This window comes from Poecilia latipinna, unplaced genomic scaffold (assembly GCF_001443285.1).
Source record: "Poecilia latipinna isolate Pla-1442-1.1 unplaced genomic scaffold, P_latipinna-1.0 Scaffold1118, whole genome shotgun sequence".
Lineage (NCBI taxonomy): Eukaryota > Metazoa > Chordata > Actinopteri > Cyprinodontiformes > Poeciliidae > Poecilia > Poecilia latipinna.
Genome location: NW_015113734.1, coordinates 122,766 through 145,871, shown reverse-complemented (window position 1 = coordinate 145,871; position 23,106 = coordinate 122,766). Strand labels below are relative to the sequence as shown.

Here is a 23,106-nt window from a genome sequence, read left to right as displayed (position 1 = left end):
CAGGTGTCTTTGTCCCCTCCATCTGTCCCCTCCAGGTGTCTTTGTCCCCTCCAGGTGTCTCTGTCCCGTCCAGGTCTGGTCCAGGTGTCTCGGGGTTACGGTTGGTCCTTGAACCTCCGACCCTGTAAACTCTTGTAGTAGTTTTCTTGTTCAGTCTGGTTGCGGATTTCTCGATCCAGTAGAACTAACGCCGTTTTGCGTCTCATGGCCATTTCCCTACGCTGAGCATCCGCCGCCATCTCTGCCTGCTGGGCGGGGTCAATGGCAGGTGATGCGGAGCGGCGTGGGCGGAAGCTGCTCGCACGGGCCGTCGGGTCCAACCTGGTCAGCTTGTTGAGGCCGTAGGATTCTCGTGGGTCATCTCCATTGGATACCGCGGCCCACTCCCAAGGGCTTCCGTTCCCGGCCAGGGGCGGGGCTTGTGGAGGGGGTGGAGTTTGCACAACAGGATGATAGGGGGCGTGGGCGTCCACGGTGACGATGCCCAGCCCGTCTCGCTGGCGACAGAGGGGGGAATCCGTGTTGGAGGAGGCAGCGGAGCCAGTGGAGGCGCTCTCGGAGGAGGAGGAGGGAAGCAGACCCTGCTGCTTGGACAAGGCAATGACCTGCATGAGGCGTGGCTGGCTGACACTGCCGCGGCCAGCAGCCTCCCCGCTGGTCTTCTCCCGGATGGCGAGCCACTTAGCCCTGGTCAAGGCGCTCTTTGGAGACACTGGTGGGGGTCCAGCTTCAGGGATCTGAGGCGGTCTGGGCGTTGCCACAGCTTTGGCACCACCTGGAGGAGGGGTGGGGTTGCGACCTGAGCCTACCCTCATGCAGTGCACCGAAGGTTGGCAGATGGGCGCCTGAGAACCGGCATCGTCCGTCCCCATAGAGCTCGCCTCGGAGCCATCCTCACTGGGCTCGTGGTCCCCGTCCTCACGAGGCCCTGAGCCGCGCATCTCCATGGACTTCTGCTTCCACTCGGACACCAGCTGCTGGGACCTCATGGGGTCCACCGGGACCTGCACCGCCTTCAGCCGCCGCTGCACCGCCGCTCCCTGGGCCCCTGGTGCCTCGCTGGCACCCAGAGGGCCGTTGATGTTCACACTTGTTCTGGGCAGGGTGTTGCTGAAGGTCAGCATGGTCTCCTTCCCCATGGGGCTCCGAGGAGCCAGCAGCTCCACGTCTACGCTGGCCCTCTTCAGGCCCTCCATGGAGCCCTGCTCCCTCTGCAGCGGCCCCAGGCCCTCCAGGCGCTCCAGAGGGGCTGGCGCCGCTGCAATCTCATCGTTGCTCTCTGAGGCCGAGGCGGGACCCTTGTTGTACACCGAATCGTGTCCGCGCTCTGTCAGCGCCCGCAGAGGGTCCTCCACCGGCAGGGGAGGGGACGGAGCCTGAGTGCACTCATCAGAAGACCTGAAGTTGGCGACGGCATGAAGCGCCTGGAGAATGGGAACAGGAGCAGCGCGTCAGAACAGGAAACAGTCCCAGGCAGACAGGTGGAGACGCTTCAGGTGTCTAACTTTAAAACACCTGAAGACCTGTCGCCTACGCAGCGCTGCACCGAGCCTCCTGGTGAAGTTGCCAAGGCAACTGCAGCTGATCTCACATATGTGGGGTCTCACCAGATATGCAGCAATGAAGGCGCCGATCAGGAATCCCACATAGACGTCGACGGGATGGCTGCGATGCTGCGTGATCTGAGTGAGGCCTGTCAGCGCCGCCGCCATGGCAAATGCAAAGACCAGGACCGGCTTCAGCAGCTTGGTGGAGTCGGAGATGGTGGAGTTAAAGTACATCTGGGGGGTAAAAGGGGAGACACACGAACAGGACCAGTCAACCTTTGGAGATGGAACTGGGAGGACAGGCTTTAGATGGTTCGTCGCTCACCGAGACGTAAACGGCGGCGAAGGCCGACAGAGTTGCATGCTGGGAAGGAAACGTCCTCCTGCCAGAGAGACATCAACAATCAGCCTCTACCTGGAGAACGCGACACGGACAGGAGGACACGCCGCACCTGGCCGCCATGATGGCATGCTGGTCATGACCGGAGCAAATGTCTCTGGTGATGTAAGCGTTTTGGTCACATGACCCGCCGGCCAGTGTGTAGTTGGGCTTACAGACGGTGAGGAAGAACGGGGCGTGGTAACCCGTCGCCAGCTGGATGATGTCAGTGAGCAGTGCTGTCGCACAGAGCCCAAACACATGAACACCTGGAACAGGTAGAAAGACAGACAGGTGGACAGGTGGACATTTAGAGAGGTGAGGCAGTCAGGTGAGGGTCCTACCTACGAAGCGAACGGTTCTCCTCAGGAAGGAGTTGAAGCTGCAGCCGCCGGCGTTGATGCTTCCTTCGGCTCGGTGGATCTTCAGGCGAGGCTGCAGGCAGTAAACCGCCGCCTCCACCAGCATGATCTGACACACAAAACAAACACACCTTAGCTGACCCGGGTCAGGTTCTTGGTCTGTGAGGTCGCTGGGTGGGCATGGCCTCGTACCGAGGCGGCCGGGCCGGCGAAGGCGAGGCTCAGCAGCATCAGCAGCGGGATCAGCTCGTCTCCTCCGTCTACGTATGGCATGCTGAGGGCCCGGTCGCCGCAGCGGAATCCCGCCTGGGCCGGCTGCACCGCGTCCGTCAGCTCCAGGAAGTACAGTGACACCATAGAAGAAGCCACGATGGGCAGCTGCCACCAGAACACACACAGTCAAGTTCCCTTCTGGTCCAGAAGTTGCAGCGAGGTTCTGGAAGCGGAACCTCTCTGCAACTTCTGGACCGTCAACTCATCAAAGTCCTGGGTCAAAAAGAGCAAATCAGGAAAATCTCATGAAGATAATTATGAAATGTTTATTGAACGTCAGATCTCTCTAAAAACTTTGATGGTTAAAGACAATCTGTGATCCTGAGATCGATTGTTTCTGTCTGCACAGGTCATGTTAGTATAGATATTTAAGTTTCTCTAACTGATGTTCATAGTTTTCAATAATTTAGCTCTATCTTTATCCCTGGGTGACCTCTGACCTCGACAAAGTAGAAACATGGCAGGAGAGTCAGACTATCCTTGGGAGCCTTCTTCTTCATCTTCTCTGTGGTCGAGGAGCTCATCATCATCATCATCCTCATGAACCTGGAACACGCGCACACACACACACACACACACACACACACACACACACACACACACACACACACACACAGAGAGATGTTTGGGCTCTAAAACTTTCTTTGGGGTCATGCTGCTACTGGGTGCTCTCTCTCCTGCTGTGCGTCACACACACCTGGAGTCCAGAACCAGAACTCCCTCCAGAACCGGGTCACCACCTGCAGTCCAACATGGACCTGCTGGGCCCGATCGCATCCAGACAAATCAACACCAAACACAGGAAGGGTTCTGGTTCTGGGTTCGGTGCTGTTTGGATCCAGTTCTTTTCTTCTCAGACTGCTACAGCTTCTTTGTGTGTTTAGACCGGACCCAACCGGACCGCGTCGGTCCCACCTTCAACTGTTTGATCTGGTGAGATCGGCCGCAACCACACTGGTTCTGGATCAGCGGCGCTGTGGACCGGGTCAGAGATTCTGCAGGACAGATCCAATCAGTAATCACTGAGCTAGACACGAAGGGAGCGGGAGGCTTCATCATCCTCATCCTCCCCCGCGCTACGACACTCCGACCAATCAGAACCCAGAACCCGTCCGGACAGGCAGACAGGCAGGTGAGACAGGTGTTCCTGCAAACCGGTTCATCTGGACCAGGAACGTTCTGCTTGCAGCGCGTGCACATGCACAGATAAACACACGTGTGCACGCAGCAGAACGGTTCGGTCTCACCTTAGATCCCGGACCTGTTCAGGTTGTCTCTCTCCCGGTACCGTACGTTCCCGCAGAGCTGCTGGCTGCGGTCCAGTTAGTTCGGCTGCTGCTGGCTCTGGTTCCGATCCAAACCCATCCGGCTCTGGTTCGGACAACGTTCCTCTGCAGCTTCCGCAGATCCGTGAACGTCTTTCTGTCTGCGGGCGATGCGGCGGCGCGGCGGGGGCGAGCTGCGCGTGCGGGTGGGAGAGAAAAGAGACAGAAAAGAGAGAGGAGAAAGAGCGCCCCCCGTCTGTTCCGTGAAACACTGCAGCTGATCAGCAGAACATGACGGTTCTGGTGGTTCTGACCCAAACCCCCAGTTGAGTTCTTTCTGTGTGGACCGGCCCGGTTCTGTTGGTGCTCTGAACAGATCTGTATTGGTTCCGTCTGTGGTTCTAAGATGGTGGTCCAGGTTCCCCCACCTGTTGGCTGGGTTGGGCTTTATATGGAAGTCTATGGAACACTAGTCTGATGCCTCATCTGGACCAGAACCAGCTGACCTGCTTACAGCAGAACTCTTGAGTGGGAGGAGTAGATTCTGGTAATTGACCCCGTTGCCAGGTGTTGTAAGTCGTTGCTAGGTGGTCAACTCTGTTGCTAGGTGGCTAGCCCCATTGATAAGTTTGGTTGACCTGTTGCTAGGTGTATAAGCCCGTTGCTAGGTGATAGACAATGTTGCTAGGCAGCTAACCACATTTCTAGGTGGCCTAACCCCATTGCTAGATATAGTAGACCCTGTTGCTAGTAGCATGGCGCCTGCTGCTAGCATGGCTGCGTTCCTAACCTTCACTGAGATGACGGAGCTGAAGAAGTTTGATGCTTTTATTAGAAAACAGGTTTTATTTACAGAATACAGGGGGCGCTGCAGCCTCTCTGCAGCAAACAGAGGAAGCAGGAGCTTCCTTCAGACATCTTCATGGCTACCTGGCCACGCCTGGCCAGGTGCGTTCAGGTGAAGGTGGGCGGCATCCTCCTCCACAGACCTCCACACAGGCAGTTCTTGATCCAGCGCTGCTCCCACTGCTTCATGGCGTTCGTCTTGTTGGGGGAGCGAAGCATTGTCACGCAGCCACACCTGTAGGGGGCGGTGTGTCACAGGTTACCGGGGCTCCAAGTGATTGGGTGTTGCAATGACATCACTTCCTGTGGACTCACCTAGTGCAGGCCTTGCTCTCCTCGGTGGGGCTGACACCCATGTGAATGCAGCGCAGGTTGTCCATCTTCTGAGCTCCAGGACTCCTGAACACAAACACAGGTGAGCTCACCTGCAGCCAGAGCCCTGTGCTGCAACGGGCAGGGGTGAGGTTTACCTGGTGAACACATCCAGGGGGGCGGAGACTCCCACCCCCTGCAGCGACGAGGCTTTCCCAAACTGCAGCCGCAGCGGCAGCTTCCCTTGCAGCTTCACGATGATGCCGTCGTTCACTGGGAGCCAGTCCATACTGGGAACCAGCAGCTGACTGGGCAGCAGGCAGCACTCGTCTATCAGGCTCTCGTCGGGTTCCTGGGGGGGGCCGTCGTCCCGCGCTGCCAATCAGGGGACAGGAGGCGGGGCTTAGCGTCAGGTGCCCGTCATTGAAACCATAACATCTGATTTATGTAAAACGACTCATAAGACCACTGAAGCTTTGCTTTCCCCAAGACCCCTGAATGCACCACCTGCCCTCCATGTTACAGTCATACATATCAGAGAGACATGCTGCAGCTGCGTGCTGCGCTAGCAAGCGAGGTGTGGTGTTGCGGCGCCTTACAGCACAGCCACAGCTTGGTGAGCAGCCGGAACAGCAGCTGCATGCTGTCCTGGTTGTCCGACATGGCGGTGAAGGTGGGCAGGCAGCCGGGCTTCAGCAGGCCCCAGATCCGGATCATCACCAGCATCTCCCGCAGCATTCCCAGCGACGCCCCGTCTCTCATGAAGCCGAACCCAGGCCGCACCGCCGAGCCCTGCGGGATGACAGGTCAGGGGTCAACGGCTCTCACCTTGGCTGGATGAGGCGGCTGCAGGCTAAGCCGCCGTGAGGTCACCCACCTGGCTCACCTGGTTGGGCAGGTTGGCCAGCAGGTAGAGGACGAAGTCTCCCACCCACTGGATGAGCTGCTGCAGGGACTGCAGGGGGGGGCCGTCCAGGACGAACTCCTCTGTCTTCAGGTTGATCATCACCTTATCGATGTCTGAGGACACACACCGCCCAGGTCAGACGCCGTTCGCCCAGCCATGCGGCCGCTCACCTGGCTCTTACCTGTGTCGGTGTTCTTGGCGCAGATCTCAGTCAGCCGGTCGCCTGGACTCTTGTCCGGCGTGTTGAGGACGTGTGGACGTAGCAGGGACTTCAGGGTGGAGCTGATAGCGATGAGCAGCAACTTGGCGTGAAAGTCGCACGCCCGCGCTGCCGTCGCCGTGGAGAGTTTGCAGAGAGACGCCTTGACGGCTACGATGCGCGTGGCCAGAACCTGCAGAGATCAGAGATTAGCGGAGAGAGGGTGCATGGCGGCGGCGGCGGCCATGCAGTGCTGACCTGCTGCAGTGCCTGGTTCTGCCGCATGTACTCCTCATGCAGCTTCTCCACCAGGTTGTGCACCATGCTGGGCTGCACGTGCAGCAGCACATCCCACCAGTCATAGCCTGTCACCATGCAGTACTCCAGCAGGAACAGCAGGTGTCGCAGTGTGGTGTTCATGTCCAGCACCTGGCCCATAGAGGGCGACACGCGCAGCATGTGGAGCTGAGGACAGACAGCAGGATTAAAGGTTTCCTCTGAAGAGATTCAGCCTCACGTGCAAACAGACTGAGACGGGCCTCACCTTTCCGTGGCCGTCCACCCCGGCCAGCGCCAGCGAGGTCCAGGAGAACTGCAGCGCCTTGAAGTGGAGGGCGGGGCCAGTGGTACGCGGGCGCTTGATGGCAGCGTCGTCCCCGGGCCGCTGGGCAGCGCCATAGAACACGCCCATGGTGTGGAGGGACAGGCGGTGCAGGATCTGGATGCTACCGTCGTGGAATGCCAGGGCCAGACCTGCAACCAGAACCAGAACCCGACCAGGTCACAGAGGGCCGGGCTGAGGACGAGTCCAGGGTCCGCCGTTTCCTCACCCAAGCCGGGGCAGAACTTGGTGTCTGATGCCACCTTCAGGTCAGTGTTGGAGATGGAGATGGGCAGCTTGGGCAGCGCCACAGCGGAGACGCGCTCCAGGTCACCGGTGGTCGTCAGGATGCGCCACTTCAAGATGGTCGGCTGCTTCTCGCCCACTGCGCAGAGGTCGGGACGTCAGAGGTCGGGACGTCAGAGGTCGGGACGTCAGGGGTCGGGACGTCAGGGGTCGGGACGTCNTGAAGGATTTGAAGAATATTAAAATTACTATAAGATAAAACTGGGCAGTTAAGGAAATTAGGAGGAAAAGCAGAAAAATGAGCAGCGGATTATAAAAGGAACAGAAAATGTATGAAATAAGAAAAACAATCTTTAAAGGAAATTTATAAAACTACTGAATCAGAAAACAAGCATAAGAAATATAAATATAATATGATATTATAAAGGCATGTAAAAAGGAATATTATAAATTATTAGATAGTAATAAAAATAATACTAAGGCGACATGGAACATTTTAAATATTATCAGGAAACTTCTAACAGCAACAATTATCCACAGCATTTTATAACTAATAATCAGAATATTAGCAATAAGAAGAGTGTCATAAATAAATCCAATAGTTATTTTGTGAATATCAGACCTGACTCAGCAGAAAACTGTCATGATCGTGTTTCTGTGTAATTGTTTTTGGAGTTTTTTGTGTTCAGTTTGCTCCCTGTGTCTCGTCCCCTTCATCACCCCGTGTGTATTTAAACCCACCTGTTGTCCTTGTCTCTTGTCGGATCCTCGTCGTGTGATGTCCGTTTCCCCGTGCTGTTCTCCGTTGTTCTGTGCTTGGATTATTATCATTAAACTCATCATTTCCATCACTTCCTGGGTCTACCTGCGTTCTCATCCTCACCTCAGCCACACCACTTCATGACAAAAACACACCGCAATAAAAACAGCAACTCATCTAAATTATGTTGGGAATAATTTCAGTCCAACGTCTCCGAACCAAGAGGAGGAGAAATGTGACGGTCAACATTTCAAATTTCACTGAGGGAAACTGAAGGTTCATGGAGCAAACAGACCCTCAAGGTCCGACCGGCCACAGAATCCTCCCTACAGAGGTACCGGTTCTGACCCAGAAGTACTGGTTCTGACCTCTTCAGACTTACCCACAGAAAGCAGATGGGTCAGAGAGCTGGTGGTCTCAGTGTGTGGCTGACCGGGGCTGAGCTGTGCCGGTCCGGGGTCTCTGCAGCCCTCCAGGCCGGTAAGGTACCACCACACAGCATCGCCATGGAGACGACCAGGACCTGGGCCGGCACGAGGACGCCGGCTCATCCAGCGTCCTCCTCAGCGTCTCCAGCCAGCAGCTCTGCTCTCCTCTTCATCACCATCAACATCAAAGCCATGAGGAAGAGGAGTTCCTTCATCAGCAGATCAACAGCTCCCCCTGCTGGCAGAGGCCTCCATGTTCAGGTGGGTCGGCTCAGCAGGGGGCTTTCTGTCGGATCGCTGCAGAGACATCCGTCAGACAAGTAAAGCTGTGATCAATCAGCTACATAGAAGTCAGATCGTCATAAACTTCGTTATTAGCAGCCTGACTTAGCCGCTATCCGGTCGGACAATCATCCAGGAACAGGGAGGGGTTTTACAGCCGACTGCAGCTTTAAATACACTTGGAAACCATGACAACGCAGGAACACCCATCTAGCTATTAACAATTTACTGAGTCATTTTCGTCGGATCTTGTGCAAGTAACTGACTGCTCACTGACAGAACACCGGCCTGGGCCGGACCAGGACCAGAACCTGGACCAGGACCAGGACCAGGACCAGGACCAGGACCAGAACCCGGACCAGGACCAGAACCAAAACCAGGACCAGAACCAGAACCAGGACCAGAACCAGAACCAAGACCAGGACCAGAACCCGAACCAGGACCAGCAGTTCTCTAGAGAACCATGTGGATCAGGTTCAGGAGCACTCAGAAATATGGCGGCCATCTTGGAGCGGTCATCCCTCCTACTTGGCTAAGCTAACAGCAGAAGATGCCTCAGCGCTAGGGGTGAGGCACCGATTGCAGCTTTCTGGTTGATCAGAGATTACTGATGTGTTAAAAAGCTTAACCTGCCGATTCCAACTTTTTTGTCTGAAAAGTTGCTCAAAGCCAGAAAGTTGTTGAGTTGGCAACAGCGGGCTGAGTGTTAATTAAAGACGTGCAGACATAACTTGGAGCACCGGTCTGCTAGTCAAACCTCTCTCACCAGGCAGCAGAAGAGGACAGTGGTTGAATCTTAGACCTTTGCCAAGCTAGACGGGATCAGCGGATAAGATCCACTTAACATGTAAAAATCGGCTGATCACTGATCTTCCAAAATTAAGAAAATCGGCACCGATAAATCGGTGCCCTCCTACTCAGCACTGCGGCATATTGTTGTTCACATCGACGGACTATTGACCTGAGGACTCGGGGGGGATAACGTTTCACAAGAAAGATGGACTATTATCGTTTATATTTTGTGAATATAATATTACTATTCTGTATTTATGTCCACTATTGTGGTGAGCAGGAACAGTTGCTGCTGAAGTGAGGAGCTGATGAGCAGCACCCGGGTTCACCTGACGGACTCATTTCTTGTTCTGTGTGGCACCAGGTTGGAGCAGCGCTGCAGTTCCTGGTGCAGGAGGAGAGGCAGTTAGGGGCCGGGGCTCAGATGAGCCCTTGGAGCCGCAGTTAACCCACCTGACTGAGGCGTGCTCCAGTGACCCATCCAACAGAGGGGGGTCGTTATTCACTTGAACTCCAGGGGGGGTCTTGTCATCAGACTGGTAGCTCAATGGTCTTTTAAAAACCCTTTGTGATCTCTTTTGTAGCTGTTGACTGTTTTTAACTCATGGGACCGGTCTGACGGCCAGAAGGAGCTGCATCAGAGCAGAGGGGCCGGTCCTCTTCCTCCCTTTGTGGTGTTTTGCTGTGGAGCAATTTAGACAGTTTCAGTTTCAGGTCCGTTTGGGTTGCGATAGCATGTGTGGGTTTCTATTTCTGCAGCGGTTCTGGAGGAGAAACCCGGCCTGAGCAGGCCTTGGATGTCGGTTCTCAGTGGCTGCCAAATCGAGTCTCTCTTAAAACATTTTACAATTCCTAAATATAAATAAAGCTTTATCTCTTTGATAAAATTAAGACTCCTCTTCATTATTCTCTGCCTCGTAAAAGTCGGTACAGTATTTAATGCCAGCTAATATCGATAGTGAAAACTGAAATGTGAATGCCATACAGCCTGACTCAATGAATTAGGATATACGTCCTGATATGGCTCATCAGATTAATAGCACCTTTAGAAAATTAAACCTTTTAGCAGCTATTAAACATACTAAGAGTTGTAAAGATGTTAAAACATCAGCTGTCTAATTGGGGCCTGCCATACCAATGCATGGAAGCACCTATTGTTCTACATGTTAGCAGAAACATTAGCAGTGCACTTCCCCTGCTAGTGCACTGCCTTGTGGAGCAAAGCAATGCACTAGCTAGCATTACCCTTCTCCCCAAAATAAGCATTTTAGCTGTGTTTATGTATTAGCCATGTTTAATATACTGAATGGAGAAAGTCAATGAAAGACATCATGCTAGTGATACCCCACATGCTACTGACAGCATTTAGGCTAACAACATTAGTATTTTGGCTCTTTTTAGCTTATACACTAGTTTAAAGCTACTGAATGGAGTAAGTCCAACTTAGTCAGCATGCTTGAGATTTCCCACATGCTATTAATATTATTTTAGCTAAGCCGAGCATTGATGCTAAATCTCAGCATCAGAACGCTGGGTTCCAACCCACGGCCACACTTTGAACTTCTTCAGAAATGTTCTAGTTAATCTATAATGTCTTTGACTTGGTGATGGAATTACTAACATATTCTAATTTATGGAATGAGTCTGTAGATTTGCTCAATGCTTGCTTACAGTTGAAAATAATTAAAAATCCACCAACATTTTCTGTGATATCACAATAATGTAGTTGCCTTTTACTACCTGATTTTACCGAGCGCTCAGAAACTGGAGCTCTTCATACAAGAGAGGACAGGGAGCAGAGAGACCATCGATGCTCCTGGACCGGACGGCGGCCATTAGCCGCTACAGCTAGCGAACCTGCGGCGCCATTACTGGGCATCGTTTGATTCCACTGAATCCAAGTCAAGATACAGCATTAGGCTACTAACCTACTCGACACTTTAGATTTTTAAATTAAAACTTTTTACTGACCTGTGAAATGTAATTCCCTTAGATTCTTATCTTGCTGTCATAGCGTTGACCATTAATAGCAAAACATTACGTCCCCTTTTCAGATTCTGTGCTTGATTGTGTCATTTTCCAGACCACCGATATTCCAGACTCAATGCAAAGCACCAGCGCACGTGGCAGAGCTGGGGACTCGAGTCACATGACTTGGACTCGAGTCATTAAAATCAAGACTTGACTCGGACTTGAGGACAAAGACTTGAGACTTGCAAAACAGTGACTTGGTCCCACCTCTGGCACGTGGCGCACTGCCGCGCACAGCAGGTCACGTGACGTCCAGTCCACTATAGATCACTGAGAGGACTCAATATTTACGTTTTTGCAAAATAATGTTAAGAAGCTGATAATGCTCTGAACACAAGGAGCAGCTGCTGCCGAGTTACTGTCCGCTAATAGATGCAGGAACATAAAGGAAAAAAGGTGGAAATATTGGTGGGGACACGTTCCCGTTCAGAAACTGGACGCCTATGATCATAATAAATATATTTAATATTGCATGTTGACATTCACCAGTTTAACCAGGTTATTAATACTGTTATAATAATAAAGTCTCTCTGACGTAAACAATTTCGCCAGCATGTCTGACTGTGGCTCAAACATCTGACCCACTTGTAGTGACTATTTGTCCCCAAACTTAAATTCAAAAAATCAAAAAGCTCAAAAACTCGAAAGTGATCAAAACAAAAGTAAATCCAACTCAAATAGTCACCTGATGCACCGTGGATTCTGGTTTACGCAGCAAAAAGGGAATCAAAGTCAAAATATAGTTCTTTGGGTTTATTTGTAGTTCAGGCAAAAGGGTTACAGGCTTCTGCTCCTATTCCTGTACCTGTTCTCTGACTAACAAAAACCCGATGTGACTGATTGGCTGGTAAAAAACCTTATGACCACCCACGTGCATAATAAGCTACCTAAGACCCACCTATTTATACCGTGAAATACCCACATCCCAACTGAAATTAATTAACTAATTATGGGAATTCCTAATCAAAGAAATTATAAACAACAAAACAAAAAATCTAATGATAAATCAACTGGAAAAAACAAACAAATAATAAGAATAAACTAAGCAATTTAAATTCTAAAATTTAACCAAAAAATGGGAAAATAGCTCCTACACCACTTGTGTGTTTTTATCCGACTGATCAGTTATTATTTAGATTATTGTTAGAAACTGTGGAGTATTCATTACTTTTCATATATTCATCTGAAAATGTTTTAGTTCTTTATGTCATGAATTGTAGGTGAGCGCGAACGCCGAGCAGTCCCGGGTAATGGACAATATGCAGCTCAAACAGTCCCAGGAAGCTAAAGCTGGTAGCAACTGATCTGTCAAAGACTGACGGGAGACAGACATGACAAAGAATCCGACAAAACACAGAGACAACAGGTGACTTTAAATACACAGGAGATAATCACAGAAACAAGACACACCTGGGAAACAGAGACTCACAGGGAGCAGAACCAAAAATAAACAGAGAAACTCAAATCACCACACTTTATATAACCAAAGTAGAAAACTAATCAGAACATATTGTGCTGTCCTCGCCCTGAGGTTTCGATCTTTTCAGCTGCTAGAAGCCAGACGACGACGCTCAATAACCAAACTTCTTTTTTTTTAGTTGTTTATTGAAGAGTGGCCTCTGACCACTGCCATCACTTTGGCCATCGTAAACTGCAACATGCAAGGCTTAACATTAGCTAACATAGCAAAATAGCCATTCTTACTGCGAGCTAAAACGAAAAACATTTTCCTAAATGACTTCAACATACACATTACTTACACCAGCATTACATAAAACAAAGAGGCAGTTATTATTTTCACAATTAACCAGTACTTACGAACAAATCTTGTCTGAAACACAACAAATAAAAACAGTAATCAGTTATTCCACGAGCTGTTTGGTTTTGCGTTCCACCATCTTGGATCTATTTTTTTAACTTTAGCGTCACAAAAGCAACATAGTAAAATATCCACCAGGGGGTGCTCTAGTGCGGTTTTCAAACCTTGCTGGTCCAGTTTAACTTACAAAAGGCAGCACACATATTGGGTGTAACAGATGTTTTTGTATTGAAACTGCTCGTGTCTGTTTTATCAGTTTGAAGATATTATATGAAACATGCTAATTTTTATAATCAAATCCGCTGATTGATGCCATGGGTCAGAGGTCAGAGGTCAGCAGAGCTCTGTGGGTTCAGGAACCAGTTTGAAATGAGAAACACAGATAGCTGATAAACTTTGGTCCTGCTTTCTTGAGTAAAATGTTTCTGTATGAAATGAACATCTATTGTTCTTTCTCTGGGAAAGGAGGATTAGACAGCGATGGATCCATCCTGGGCCTCGGTATCACCTGCATGTCTCTGGCCTACAGCAGCACTGATGGCGTGGTGCTGCTGTAGGCAGGCAGACGCCTCTAAACGGCAGACGCCAGGCAGTAGAAACACCTGGATATAGAAGTAATGGAGCTAAAAGAGCCAATCAGATCGCTGGGTGGAGGATCTGTCTTAACTGCCACTCAGAGCTCTCTGAAGGCGAGTCTTTGTATTTTTGTATTTTTCTAAGGTAATTTCTTCTTGTGGCTTTGGTTTCTGATGATTATGTTGAGCTGTTGGTCTGATTTTATGGATTTGATTGTTTGGATAAAATTCTGGAAGATTGTGAAGTTGAACAGTGACTGTTGTCTTTGTGGTTTCACTTTCACACACGACATTAACGGACCTGGAGAGACGAGAGAACAATGAGCAGCAGGTAGAAAATGTCTCGTTTCTCAACAGCACTTAGAAAGTCCTGAGAAAACTCAGAACATGGATTACAACAAACTTAGAATCCAGAAAACTAGCTTAGAAACAACTTTTTAGACTCTTGTTCTTCCAGCCCAGGAAAGGAGAGAAGGACCTCGCTGCAGCAAACAGGAAGGGGCGGACGGACCACTGTCCGTCTCATACCTTATTTGGAAATGGGACCATTGCAATCCGGAAGTGAAGGGGGCGCTATTTCCTATACTTCCGTTTTTATTTTCTTTTGAAATCTGTGATATATTTTCACCTTTAGGAAGGAGTTTCACTCTCAGAATGTATTTGAACTTCTCTTTTATCTACTGCAGCGCAGCTCACAGTTTTTAACAAATTCTGTAGCTTTCTGTGTACTTCTAAATCTCCTATTTAGTCGCATTTTCTGGGTCTTCTACTGCCTCTAGTGGCGTGGGGGTGGTAATACAACTAATATAATTACTAAATCAGAATACCACAAAGTATTTATTGCTTATTATCAATTCTGGCATTACTGGAACAGTAAAAGATAAATTCCCTCACAAAAGAACGTACCTTTTCATTTTCTTAAGGAAGTAGAGCTAATTAAATGACATAAGCAAGACTTGAAAGTGATTCCAGTTTCACTTGATGGCCAACCTGTTGAAACTGTGGCAAATTTTCAACTTTGCTGAAAACACTGACTATATTTTTAAGAACTGTTCTCGGAGTCTTTTAAGAAGACCCAGTGATTTTGGGGTTACCCAACTTGAGGTTGTTGAGTTAAAATGTTAAAACTTAACATTCTAACTTGAGTTTTAACTCAACTCAAGTTAAAACAACATTTTAACTCAAGTTTTATCTTTTCATCTCCTTGTTTGGTTTGGTCACATGAGCTGCAGACTAGCAGACAATCTATAATACTTTGAATGGCAGGTATAACAGCAGGTAAATGGTGGTGAAACCAAAACCATCTCTGTCTCAACTGTTTGCTGAAAGAACATGAAAGATGGCAGAAATATTTTAGCAGAGATCATCCATCCTCTTTATGAGATCATGAAGGTGTTACTGTGATCCTCTGGCAATAGGAACATTTATTAGTCATTTATTGATGGTGCAATAATTATTCTTAACCAAATTAAATAATATTTACCACATCTCATTGTCCACCGTCTCACTGGTTTCAGCAGTGCTGATCAAGAGGTGGTTCTGATGTTCTGGGTTTGCTGTCTGTCTGAGCCAGTCACTAATAGGGGACAGACACTGGACGAGGACAGCCAGCCTGTCCAACTGCTGAGGTCTAAACAGAGACACAGTTGGACGTCCTCAGCATGAATGTGACAGGAGGACTGATGGCAGCTAGAAAAGGAAACCAGTGGGGTCAGAACGCAGCCTGGAGGAACCCCACCTAAAGGGGGCGGGGTCCAGGGAGAGTGTCAGACACAGGAAGTGATGTCAGGTGTGAGAGAAGCTGAGACAGGGACAGGAAGTAGCTGATCTGCGGTGACAGGAAGTGAACCGAGATGGAGGCGAAGATGTTGCCGCTGCTGCTGCTCGCCACTCTGGGTAAGGTTGGAGGGCTGGTTCTGGTCGGGCAGAAGTGACCCAGCACCGGGTTCTGTTTGGGTCAGATCCTTGGATCGTTCTCTGTGGTTCTGAAAGGCACAGATATCAGGAGAACCAGGAACTGCAAACACAAACGGGTCCGAAACAAACTGGCAGACCGGCCTGGGTTCTGCTGGTTCCAAAGGTTCTTCTCTTCCAGGTCCGGGTCCAGCAGCCAGCAGCCATCATGGCCACCCCATGCCAGGCTCTCCGTATGACATCAGCAAGAACTCTGCCGCCGTTCAGCAGGCCGTCCTCGGCGCCGCCCACTCCTTCAACAGCCAATCAAATGACGCCTTCCTGTTCAAACCATCGGCCGTCCTCAGAGCGCAGCAACAGGTACCGCTTACCTGGAGATAGTTGTTGCTATGGTGGTATGGGAGGCAGGTCAGAACCTTCAACAGGTCCGGATTCTGGTGTCTAGATCCAACTGGTTAAAAAAAACCCTGGAAGTCCAGTTTCTCCAGAACCACCAGAGGAGAATCTACTAGGAAGGAATGAGTGGGCGGATCCTGCTCTCTGATTGGTCAGAAATACAACTAAAACCAGCAATCAACCCAAAACCTGGGAGTAGTGATGACCTCTGACCTCTGACCTGAACCTTCAGAGCCACATAAAGACAGTCACAAAGTCGGCCTTCTACCACCTGAAGAATCTCCAGGATCAGAGGACTGATGTCTCAGATCAGAGAAACTCATCCAGGCGTTTATCTTCAGTCTCATTGTTTCCTGCAGCAGCGTCTTCACAGGTCTGTCCACCAAATCAATCCTCCAGCTGCAGCTGATCCAGAAGCTGCTGCTGCTGTTCTGACTAGAACCAGGAAGATGGAGACATAACACCAGATCTACAGTCCTACAGCTGTAGCTCCCTGTAGCTCAGACTGTAAAATCCTGTTAGTTTATAAATCACTGGACGGTTTAGCACCACAACCAGATCTGTTGTTGTTGTATCAACCTGCCAGACCCTCAGGTTCTGGTTCTGGTTCTGCTCTGCATCCCCAGAACCAGAACCAAACGAGGAGAAGCAGCATTCGGCTTCTATGCACCACAAATCTGGAACAAACTTCCAGAAAACTGTAAAACAGCTGAAACACTGAGTGTCTTTAAATCCAGACTAAAACCCTCCTGGTTAGTTTTATTTGAATCGTGATCAATTTAACGACTTAATGTCACGTTTTATTGTTGCTCTTTGAAATGCCTTGGTGCTGTACAGATAACATTTGATTTGATTTGAAACCTTCACTCTGATTGGTCAGAAACTTTCACTCTGCAGTCTGATTGGTCAGCCCTGTCAGTCCTCCAGCAGTCATAACTTCTGGAAGGAGGAACTGGATCAGAACCAGAACAGATGGAGGCGGGACAGTTAAAGCAACAGTAGTTTATTTGAAGCTCAGGTCTGTGGTGATTGGCTGGACCAATCAGCCAATCAGAGAAGGGCTCAACAGAACCAGAACCTGTTTCTCCACTGCAGAACCAGCTCACAGGAAACAGTACCTCCTTTCAAAGTAAAAGCATGTTTAGATTCAGTCTGATGTGTGGGAACCAGAACCAGGTTCTGTTGAGCCTAGTACCTGAAGCAGACCCATTCCTGCAGTTCTGGTCTGGACCCAGGCCTGGTTCCGGATCGGAGCAGAACCTAACGGACCCACTCTGTGTTCCAGGTGGTCAGAGGGATCCGGTACATCGTGGACTTCCAGATCTCCAGGACGGTTTGTCCCAAACGAAACCGGACTTCGGACCTGGACCGGTGCCGCCTCCAGCCTCCGGGCCGCCTGGCCCAGGTGAGTCTGGATCTGAGTCGCAGGAGGACCCGATGGTTCTGGAGGTTGTGACCGACCCGTCTCTGTCCAGACCTTTCGGTGTCACCTGGAGCTGTGGCTGATCCCCTGGAAGCCTGGGCGGGAAACCCTGGAGCTGCTGTGCAGATCACACCAACAGGGACCGGTTCTGATCCAGAACCATGTCTGATCCAGAACCGGTTCTGATCAGGATCTGGTTCTGTTTGTTTAAATGATGAGTGAATAAAGAGTTGCAGCAGATCCAGACCCGGTTTTTCTATTCTCCAGAACCTCCAGAGTCCAGTAGGTCTACAGGTTGGATTAAACGAAACCGGGCCGAACCAGAACCAAGTTCACGAATCACGATTAACTCGCCTGATTTCACTTTTTCACAATTTTCAGAATCGGAACCGGGACCAGGACCAGGTCCTGGACGGCCTTATGAGGACGTTCCGGTTCCGGTCACGGTCTCGGTTCCGGTCCCGGTTTTGGTTAGGGTGGAAGCAGAGACTTGTCCTACAGCAGTAGAAGAAGCGACACAGGAACATTCAGTCTGACATGAAATAATGACCGAGCAACAGAACCAGAACCGGGCCCAACTGGACCCCTCAGCTTCCAACAGCTGCTTTTAAAGTCCCCAAGTTCTAATCCAAACAGGACTGGGTCATCAGAACCAGCAGGGAGGGAGGCCAGACCCAGTTCCGACCCACTTCTACGGTCCCTGCAGGTCCAGCACGGCGATGTATGGCGAGCGGAAGGATCCGATGTAGAGTTTCCCATGATGCTCGTGGGCCTCGCTGACGTAGGCGGCCACCAGGCCGTTGGGGTCGTGGAAGCTCCGCCTACAGACGCCGCCATCTTGGATCTCCGCCACCAGGCTGTAGCGGGGGACGGCCTTGATGAGGACGTCCTGGCTGAACAGCTGCAGGGCAGAAACCGAGAGAGGAGGACAACGTGACCTTTGACCTGGTGGAAAACTGCTGCTGCCTGAGGCTGCGTCACCCAGCGACTTTTTGGCCATCTTTACTGCCGTAAACCGAGCGCTGCGGCGGCCATCTTTACTGCCGTAAACAGAGCGCTGCGGCGGCCATCTTTACTGCCATAAACCAAGCGCTGCGGCGGCCATCTTTACTGCCGTAAACTGAGCGCTGCGGCGGCCATCTTTACTGCCGTAAACCGAGCGCTGCGGCGGCCATCTTTACTGCCGTAAACCGAGCGCTGCTGGGCGGTGGCTACGTTCCTCTTCGGTCACACAGACCTCACATTGCAGTCGGGTTTAATCAGCAGCAGCATCAAGATCTGCTGGATGAACGCAGCCTTTGACTAGGACATCTCAGGCATTCTCATTAGTTTCTCATCTAGCAGGTCAGAGGTCACATGAAACTGATGGGCCTTTTTCACCTTGAAGATGAGCTTCTTGACCCAGGGTCTCTGGGACAGGAAGTCCAACATAGAGAAGCCGGGGTTGGGCCGGACCGCCGCCATGGAGACCCAGTATCCTCCGGAGGAACTGGGCCGGATGTTGTCCGGGAAACCAGGCAGGTTGTCCACAAACGTGTCCATGCCCCCCTTGTTGAGGCCCGCCACATGGACCCTGGATGGAGACAGAGCCGGTCAGGGAGGAGAGCACCTGTGGACCGGGGTGGTCCTGGGTCAGTGTCGGGCTCACCTGCGGATCCGGGCCATGGTGGTCTCGGCCACCAGAACCGACTCCTGGTCCGGCAGCAGCTGGATGCCGTTGGGGAAGCGTAGGTTCTCCATGACGACAGTTAGTTCCCGCGTCTCCGTGTCGTACTCCAGCACTCTGAGGCGGACATGAGGACAGGCTTTTATTCTGAAGGGTCCTAGCAGCTGACCTTTGACCTTTGACCCAGGCGGCGGGTTGTACCTTCCATCCGCCGTGGCCTCCATGATGAGGTGCAGGTAGTCCCGGCGCTGCCACCTGCTGCTGGAATCGGTGAAGTACAGCTTCCTGCCATCCTGCGTCACCGCCACGTCGTTGATGAACGACAGCTTCCTGCCGCCGACCTCTTGCCCCCCCGCCACCAGCCGGGTCACCGCACCTGCAGGGAGTCGCGTCGTCAGCTCCACCTGGAAGCAGGGGTTGTGGAGGGTCCAGTCAAAGCTCACCTGTGGCAGGGTCGACCTCAAACACGCCTAGGTAGGCGTCGGCTACGAACAACGTCCCATTAGGCCCCGCCCTGATGCCCAGGGGACGCCCACAGGTGGGCTCATCCTCCCTGGCGCCTGCAGGGGGACAGAGGAAAACCAGGGTCAGTCTGGAGGCGGAGCCATGCTCAGCCAATCAGATTTGTTCTGCCACTTTCAGCCTATAGAGGTTTGGAGCTGACGTCACAGTGTATGACGTTTACGTCGCTCGGCGCCATCTTTGTTGACCACAGGCCAAAACAAACTAGTGAGAACATCGGTGTTGTCATTGTGTTACNGGGGTCTTACCAACTGGAGAGCGGTGCTGGAAGATGTTGTTGACAGGAAGTCCTTCCTTCCTGAGGGACCAGCACTCCACGATGCTGCCGCTCTGATTGGACGCGCACAGCAGCACCTGCAACCGGAGGGGCCGTCAGAGAGGGGCCGGTTCTGACCTGGCCAGCCCCGAACCGGTGGCACTCACCTGCTCGGAGTTCTCCCGGGTCAGGAACTTGAGGTGCGTGACGGCCGGATATTTGTCCCTCCGCAGCGGGTCGGTGGTGCAGCGCAGGAAGAGCGACGGCAGCAGCTCTGTGTCGATGCGGCACTTCTCGCTCACCACGCTCACCACCACCTGCACACACACACCACCTGGTTATTGTGTGCCTTGCCTGAGCGTCATGTTACCGTAGCAACAGCATTACCTTCTGCCCTCACCTTGTAGAATTGGACCGGTGAGGAGCTGCTGCCGTCGGTCGCCGCCACCACGATGTTCCCGCCGCCGGTGAAGGCAATGTCGGCCAGCGCCACACGGCCCCGCAGACGGCACAGGCTCTCGCTGGCCGTCAGCAGAGCGCCCCCCGGCTTCAGCAGCGAAACCGTCACCAGGCCGCTGACCGTCACCGCCAGCCAGCCTTCCATCGGCTTCCCACCGAACAGCGTCAGCGACGGCGAGAACTTGACCCGCGAGAACTTTTCTCCAAAGTTGGTGGAGCCAGACTACGGCGAGAGGACAGGAAAAGCCCAGTGTTGGAAAATTTAGTTTAATTATGCTAGTTTTAATGACGTTTAACTTTAGCACATGTTGAAACATTAGACTGATCCTGATTGTTTTGAGTCGGCCTTAATTTAGGTCAGATTTAGACTCATGATTTAATCAATACATAATTTGATCAGTAGAACATTTTCTTAGATATAATGATCACGATTTGATTAAAATTAGTCTAAACAGTAGTTTTTATAGTAGATCACATTCTTAAGAGTCTATAAGTCATAAATTTATCTGAAAATGTTTTAGTTCATTATAACCAAAGAAGTTGGAAACTAATCAGAACATCAGAGTGTAACGGATGTGTTGGTAGTGAAACTGCTCATGTCTGTTTTATCAGAGTTTCAAGATATTATATGAAATGTGTGTTAATTTTTATAATCAAATCCGCTGATTGATGCCCTGGGTCAGAGGTCAGAGGTCAGCAGAGCTCTGTGGGTTCAGGAACCAGTTTGAAATGAGAAACGCAGATAGCTGATAAACTTTGGTCCTGCTTTCTTTCTGTATGAAATGAACATCTATTGTTCTTTCTCTGGGAAAGGAGGATTAGACAGCGATGGATCCATCCTGGGCCTCGGTATCACCTGCATGTCTCTGCCTACAGCAGCACTGATGGCGTGGTGCTGCTGTAGGCAGGCAGACGCCTCTAAACGGCAGACGCCAGGCAGTAGAAACACCTGGATATAGAAGTAATGGAGCTAAAACAGCCAATCAGATCGCTGGGTGGAGGATCTGTCTTAACTGCCACTCAGAGCTCTCTGAAGGCGCGTCTTCGTATTTTGCATTTTCTAAAGTAATTAATTTCTTCTTGTGGCTTTGGTTTCTGATGATTATGTTGAGCTGTTGATGTAATTTTATGCATTTGGTTGTTTGAATAAATTCTGGTTGATTGTGAAGTTGAACAGTGACTGTTGTCTTTGTGGTTTCACTTTTACACACGACATCAATGGACCTGGAGAGACGAGAAAATATCTCGTTTCTCAGCAGCAGCCCGCGGCCTCCGGGAAGTGACCTCACCATCTCTACATGCAGCGCCAGCTTGACGCCGTTGTGCAGCCAACTCAGCGCCACGATGGGGTCTCCGTCCACCGAGCTGCTCAGGGCGCTCTCCCAGCTGTTCACCAGGTGCTCTGACATCGACCAGCACCGGATCCTGCCGTCGCCGTCCGCCGACAGCAGGCGGGAGCCTTTAGAACCGGGGCGGGACCGAGTTAAAACACAGCGAGACACAACAGAGAACCAGAAACATAAGAAACCAGCATTTAAAACCCTGCAGAACTGGGTCAGAACCCCCAGGAGTTACAGAACCTGGACAACAGGTGACTTGGGTAAAGCTCACCTGATTGGTCCCACTCCAGACAGGAAATGACTTCACTGTGGCCAGAGTTGATGGAGAATACGTCCCACGGATGCTCTGTGTCAATGATGTGGATCATGTGACTGACATCTGGAAGATGAACGGGTTCTGATTAGGTCAAAGTGGGTTTTCCCAGGTCTCTGGTTCCTGCCTACCTTTGGTGTCGTCATCGTCGTTCTTCAGGTCGGTGGTGAAGGCCACCAGGTTCCTGCAGGACCAGGAGCTCACCAGTGGGATGGACGGACAGTGGGTGCTCTTCGGACGCTTCTCCCAGTCGCACACATACGCCAGCTCCATGACTGAATCACAGAAGAAGAACCAGGACAGGTGGGCGCCTCACCTGAGAGAAAACAAACATCTGGTGAGGCTTTCTGTTCCAGGTCAGGTCCGTCTACTGGTTCTGATCTTCGTAGGTCAAGTATTCAGTTCTGGTGTAAACTGGGATAGGCCCAGTAGCATTTATCAGCAGGGGTCGCATTGCTTATGGAAACTGGGAAAAATAATAAATAAATTTTGAGATTTAAATCATATTATCCTGTTTAATAGGCTGAGTTCTGATTAATTCAGAATCCCCTTTAAAAGTTGCTCATTTAAGCCAGGTTGGGTCCGTTGGTTTGATTGGATTTTAGCAGAAATCTATACTTATCCTTTATAAGAACAGCCTTTTTAAAGTAAAACTGCAGCCGAACTGGACCCAATGTCAGACAACACCAGGTCCAGAAGCTGGAGGTGTTTAAAGTCCGCTGGTTAGCCAGTTTAATTCAGTTTTTTCAGCAAATGCTAGCATCTACTAGCTGTTGTTAGCTTACCTGACTGATTAAGCGGCGAGAAAATAAAGAATCTTTTTCAGTCTCAGGAAAAAACGAAACTGTAGAATAAAACTTTAATATGAATTACAAGGCCGAATCAGTAGAATTAGTAGAACTGAGGCCTATTCAAGAAATGGAGCTAAAGACGGTGTTGTAAAACAGCCAGACTCGGTCCCACCCCCAATCCAACTAAAGCTGTACAAACAGCTGCCTGAATGTAAAACTGAATTATTAAAGCATCTCATCAACAAGTTTCACATAATCAGTGTTCCGTTTTCTTTTTGGCGTCAAGTTTAATTTTTCTATAGATGATCTCCATTACGCTCTGTTAAACCTGTCTGCTGATTACTGAAAAGGCGCCGCGGGCAGCCCGCACTGCACGGAGGACCCAGACATATAGGAGGGTCA

At 50.7% G+C, this 23,106-nt stretch overlaps 4 protein-coding genes across 8 annotated transcripts; 1 reads left to right on the top strand and 3 right to left on the bottom strand.

Annotated features, from left to right (window-relative positions):
- Positions 1 to 3,890, bottom strand: plppr3b (phospholipid phosphatase related 3b). The gene is made up of 8 exons (XM_015052554.1): positions 3,809 to 3,890; positions 3,002 to 3,107; positions 2,481 to 2,666; positions 2,271 to 2,397; positions 2,000 to 2,195; positions 1,873 to 1,930; positions 1,608 to 1,781; positions 1 to 1,424 (listed from the first exon to the last, which is right to left on the bottom strand). The coding sequence occupies exons 2-8, from the start codon at positions 3,101 to 3,103 to the stop codon at positions 96 to 98; spliced, it is 2,172 nt and encodes a 723-aa protein (XP_014908040.1). The 5' UTR covers positions 3,104 to 3,107; positions 3,809 to 3,890; the 3' UTR covers positions 1 to 95.
- On the bottom strand, positions 3,421 to 23,045 carry med16 (mediator complex subunit 16). Of its 4 annotated transcripts, none has more exons than XM_015052551.1 (16): positions 22,699 to 23,042; positions 22,045 to 22,612; positions 21,872 to 21,979; positions 21,550 to 21,719; positions 20,202 to 20,483; positions 19,969 to 20,118; positions 19,794 to 19,899; positions 6,921 to 7,076; positions 6,635 to 6,843; positions 6,349 to 6,555; positions 6,073 to 6,283; positions 5,862 to 6,004; positions 5,584 to 5,776; positions 5,143 to 5,359; positions 4,988 to 5,071; positions 3,421 to 4,907 (listed from the first exon to the last, which is right to left on the bottom strand). In XM_015052551.1, exons 2-16 carry the CDS (start codon positions 22,184 to 22,186, stop codon positions 4,781 to 4,783), a joined length of 2,505 nt encoding a protein of 834 aa, XP_014908037.1. In that variant the 5' UTR covers positions 22,187 to 22,612; positions 22,699 to 23,042; the 3' UTR covers positions 3,421 to 4,780. The 4 variants fall into 4 exon arrangements, with proteins under 4 accessions (XP_014908037.1, XP_014908036.1, XP_014908038.1 ...); XM_015052550.1 differs by having other exon boundaries at positions 22,045 to 22,229; XM_015052552.1 differs by having other exon boundaries at positions 5,871 to 6,004; positions 22,045 to 22,229; positions 22,699 to 23,041.
- On the top strand, positions 9,863 to 17,601 carry cst7 (cystatin f). 2 transcript variants are annotated; one of them, XM_015052573.1, is made up of 5 exons: positions 9,863 to 9,873; positions 15,142 to 15,520; positions 15,720 to 15,898; positions 17,220 to 17,339; positions 17,410 to 17,601. In XM_015052573.1, exons 2-5 carry the CDS (start codon positions 15,478 to 15,480, stop codon positions 17,524 to 17,526), a joined length of 459 nt encoding a protein of 152 aa, XP_014908059.1. In that variant the 5' UTR covers positions 9,863 to 9,873; positions 15,142 to 15,477; the 3' UTR covers positions 17,527 to 17,601. The 2 variants fall into 2 exon arrangements, with proteins under 2 accessions (XP_014908059.1, XP_014908058.1); XM_015052572.1 differs by lacking the exon at positions 9,863 to 9,873 and adding an exon at positions 14,498 to 14,941 and having other exon boundaries at positions 14,985 to 15,520.
- Positions 17,838 to 19,641, bottom strand: apmap (adipocyte plasma membrane associated protein; the record flags this gene model as incomplete). Its single annotated transcript, XM_015052543.1, has 5 exons — positions 17,838 to 18,258; positions 18,738 to 18,930; positions 19,006 to 19,140; positions 19,225 to 19,399; positions 19,467 to 19,641. Coding segments are annotated over 5 exons (888 nt in total), but the record flags the coding sequence as incomplete, so codon positions are not given.
- Positions 23,046 to 23,106: the final 61 nt, after the last annotated feature.

Bases quoted from the DNA above. Each gene is read 5' to 3' on its own strand.
- cst7 (XM_015052573.1), top strand. From the start codon at position 15,478: ATGGAGGCGAAGATGTTGCCGCTGCTGCTGCTCGCCACTCTGG. The intron at 15,521-15,719 runs GTAAGGTTGGAG...CTTCTCTTCCAG, and splicing joins GCTGCTGCTCGCCACTCTGG to GTCCGGGTCCAGCAGCCAGC. The intron at 17,340-17,409 runs GTGAGTCTGGAT...GTCTCTGTCCAG, and splicing joins CTCCGGGCCGCCTGGCCCAG to ACCTTTCGGTGTCACCTGGA.
- plppr3b (XM_015052554.1), bottom strand. From the start codon at position 3,103: ATGAGGATGATGATGATGATGAGCTCCTCGACCACAGAGAAGATGAAG. The intron at 2,667-3,001 runs GTCAGAGGTCAC...TTCTGGTGGCAG, and splicing joins CATGTTTCTACTTTGTCGAG to CTGCCCATCGTGGCTTCTTC. The intron at 2,398-2,480 runs GTACGAGGCCAT...TTTGTGTGTCAG, and splicing joins TCGCCGGCCCGGCCGCCTCG to ATCATGCTGGTGGAGGCGGC.
- med16 (XM_015052551.1), bottom strand. From the start codon at position 22,186: ATGGAGCTGGCGTATGTGTGCGACTGGGAGAAGCGTCCGAAGAGCACC. The intron at 6,005-6,072 runs GTAAGAGCCAGG...GTGTGTCCTCAG, and splicing joins CGCCAAGAACACCGACACAG to ACATCGATAAGGTGATGATC. The intron at 5,360-5,583 runs GTAAGGCGCCGC...CCTGATTGGCAG, and splicing joins CACCAAGCTGTGGCTGTGCT to CGCGGGACGACGGCCCCCCC.